This window comes from Berghia stephanieae, chromosome 14, assembly GCF_034508935.2.
Source record: "Berghia stephanieae isolate SIO BIC M18660-M18661 chromosome 14, UCSD_Bste_1.3, whole genome shotgun sequence".
In the NCBI taxonomy this organism is placed as follows: domain Eukaryota; kingdom Metazoa; phylum Mollusca; class Gastropoda; order Nudibranchia; family Aeolidiidae; genus Berghia; species Berghia stephanieae.
Window position 1 is genome coordinate 19500574 of NC_088373.1, and position 2500 is coordinate 19503073.

Genomic DNA, 2500 nt, shown 5'->3' on the forward strand with positions numbered 1-2500 from the left:
ACCGTAGTTCTGAATGCTCTGAGTTAACTTTGTATTCCTCCACTTGGTGTGTCGGTTTTGGGTCAAAATTAACATTGGGGTTTTGGAAATTTATAACATGTGATATTTAATAAATTATCTTTTGGGAATTTAAAACTATATTTTTCTTTGGGATCAGAATAAAATTTTTTTTTACTGCTTTTTGCGAAGTTTTTATCCCAAAGTAAACACTTGAAAGTTTTTACCCAAACCACAAGCAGTTGAAAAAAAAAAAAAAAGTGCTTTTTTTACATTTGATATCGACCGAATATGAAATACCAAGAACATTTGTTACCATTTAGAAGAATACATTCATCTTTTGGCCAGAGAAGGAAATTACTGAACAATATTTCAATGAAAATATCTACAATTTGTGTCCCTTATGAAAAACTTGGTTCGGAATGATTTTATCGTAGAGGTAATTTTTATCTCCGTATATTAGTTATATAATTTCTCACTCCGTGTTAACCTCCTCCATCTAATGACCATCTGTAATACAAAAACTTTTACCATTTTTTTTACTGAGGGTCAATGATTCTTAAACATTGATATAATAGTCTTGTTCTAATAATTATACATTGCAGTCTCTAAGACATAAAGATTCTGATTTTTTAAATAATTCTACACAGGAGGTCAATATATTTTAAACATCAATCCACCACCAAATCACAAATATATTCTTCTTCAGTCATAGCCTTTAGATCATTCGTGACTTTGGTAAAAGTAACTCTTAACATGCATTGCTCTGTAGAATATTGTAATGTGGCAATTAACTTATATGTCGTTTAATTGTGTATTCTATTCCATACTTTTTACTTACATTGAACATTCAATGTTAACTCAGATTTTTTATCATAACATCCGGTCACATGATCAGCCTTACACACATCCTTTGTTGTTATCTTCCTTCCCCACTCGTATAGTCTGTGTAACTGTTTCTCCATTGTTTACATTTTCTTTACCAGCACATGTCGTGATGACCTTGTTGACCCCTGGATAACCTCCATAGACTTGACACTTGACCACGACATTTTCACCGCTGGTTTTTGCTACAACATCGCCATTTGGTACAGGTTGTCCATTGTTGACTGTCATCACAGGTAAAGAAGATGGTGGTTCTATGGAAGTAAGTATTACCGAATTAGGTTTGTTTGCCGCTTCTGTTGATTTGAAGTCTGAATTTGGATTATGAACAGATGTAATTTGTTTGTGGATCATTATCCCGACTATTTACTTTCTTAGATCGTAGAATTGGGATATTATCATCATTCAATTGAGTAGCTCGACATCTTTTAGTAACTTTGATTTTCCAAATACATTTCTCTTGATTCAATATTCAATATTTAAAATTTCCAAAATGTTGTAGATATGTCAATACATTCTAAATGTTTTCTGTTGTGTTAATATTAATATACGTTGACAAATAATCATTTTAATCTAATCGTCTATAATACCGAGTGTATCAAATTGTGATCAGACGCGAGCAGTGCAAACCTCTGAAGTTTTGTCTAGATTTAACTTAATTTCAAAATACTTCCTTTATTATATTTCTAAATTATTGTAGCAATTATGTTTTATGAATCACATTGAGTGTTTTATAATCGTTATCTGCAAACGTTGGTAAAATGTTTTAAAGGTTAAGGTAAAAGTTAGCTTTACAAAAGTCACGAAATATATGTCTTTTAAGCATGATATTGGATGGAAGTGTTTTTCATATCAGGCTGGTTTTGTACCCAGAATCATAATATCATAATAATTCAATGCTATGCTCCTACCGTGGACCAACCAGACGAAAACGCTGAAACATTTTATTCTGATATTGAACAAGCTTTAAAACAAACAAAATCAGATGAGATTGTTTTCATCATTGGAGACTTCAACGCAAAAGTTGGAAGCCCAGAATCAACATGTAGTGTCGGGAAATTTGGCCTTGGAAAAAAGGCATCAAAAGCAAAGACGGAGATATTATGTTTGAAAGTGAAAAAATCATAGAAAGATGGAAAGAATATGTGGAAGACCTTTTTAAAGACAATAGACCAGACAAGCCAATCGCAGACTTCTTTCAAGGGCCAGCAATCATCAAATCTGAAGTTAAAGATACCTTGAAGAAAATGAGCAAAGGAAAATCCACTGGTGTGGAAAACATCTCAACAGACGCCCTACAAGCACTGGGAAACTTTGGTGAAGAGCAACTCACAGACCTGTGCAATGATATGTACAGCTCAGCGTACATCCCAGAAGACTTGAAAACATCTGTCTTTATAGTACTACCGAAGAAATCAAAAGCCACAGAGTGTTCAGATCACCGAACCATTAGTATTATGTGCCATACCCTAAAGCTCCTTCTAATCATTATTCTCAGAAAAATATCTGACATCAACAGAAATGTCGGCCCAGAACAGGCAGGATTTAGGAAAAACAGTGGTACTCGAGAGGGCATTTGCAATCTTCGAATGCTCATAGAAAAGTATATAGACAATCA

The 2500-nt window shown here is 33.4% G+C and overlaps 3 protein-coding genes across 3 annotated transcripts in view; 1 reads left to right on the plus strand and 2 right to left on the minus strand.

The window, feature by feature from the left end:
- LOC144959462 (uncharacterized) overlaps positions 1 to 2500 on the plus strand; it is a 382226-nt gene that overhangs the window by 209268 nt on the left and 170458 nt on the right. The gene's annotated exons all lie outside the window — the stretch shown is intronic.
- The window catches only part of LOC144959463 (uncharacterized), a 189690-nt gene that overhangs the window by 121025 nt on the left and 66165 nt on the right, over positions 1 to 2500 (minus strand). The window lies entirely within an intron of this gene.
- LOC144959465 (uncharacterized) overlaps positions 1 to 2500 on the minus strand; it is a 51643-nt gene that overhangs the window by 29127 nt on the left and 20016 nt on the right. Inside the window, exon 9 of the mRNA XM_078892070.1 lies at positions 839 to 1136. Within this exon, the coding sequence (XP_078748196.1) occupies positions 898 to 1136 (239 nt within the window). The 3' untranslated portion in view covers positions 839 to 897. The remainder of the gene's footprint in view (positions 1 to 838; positions 1137 to 2500) is intronic.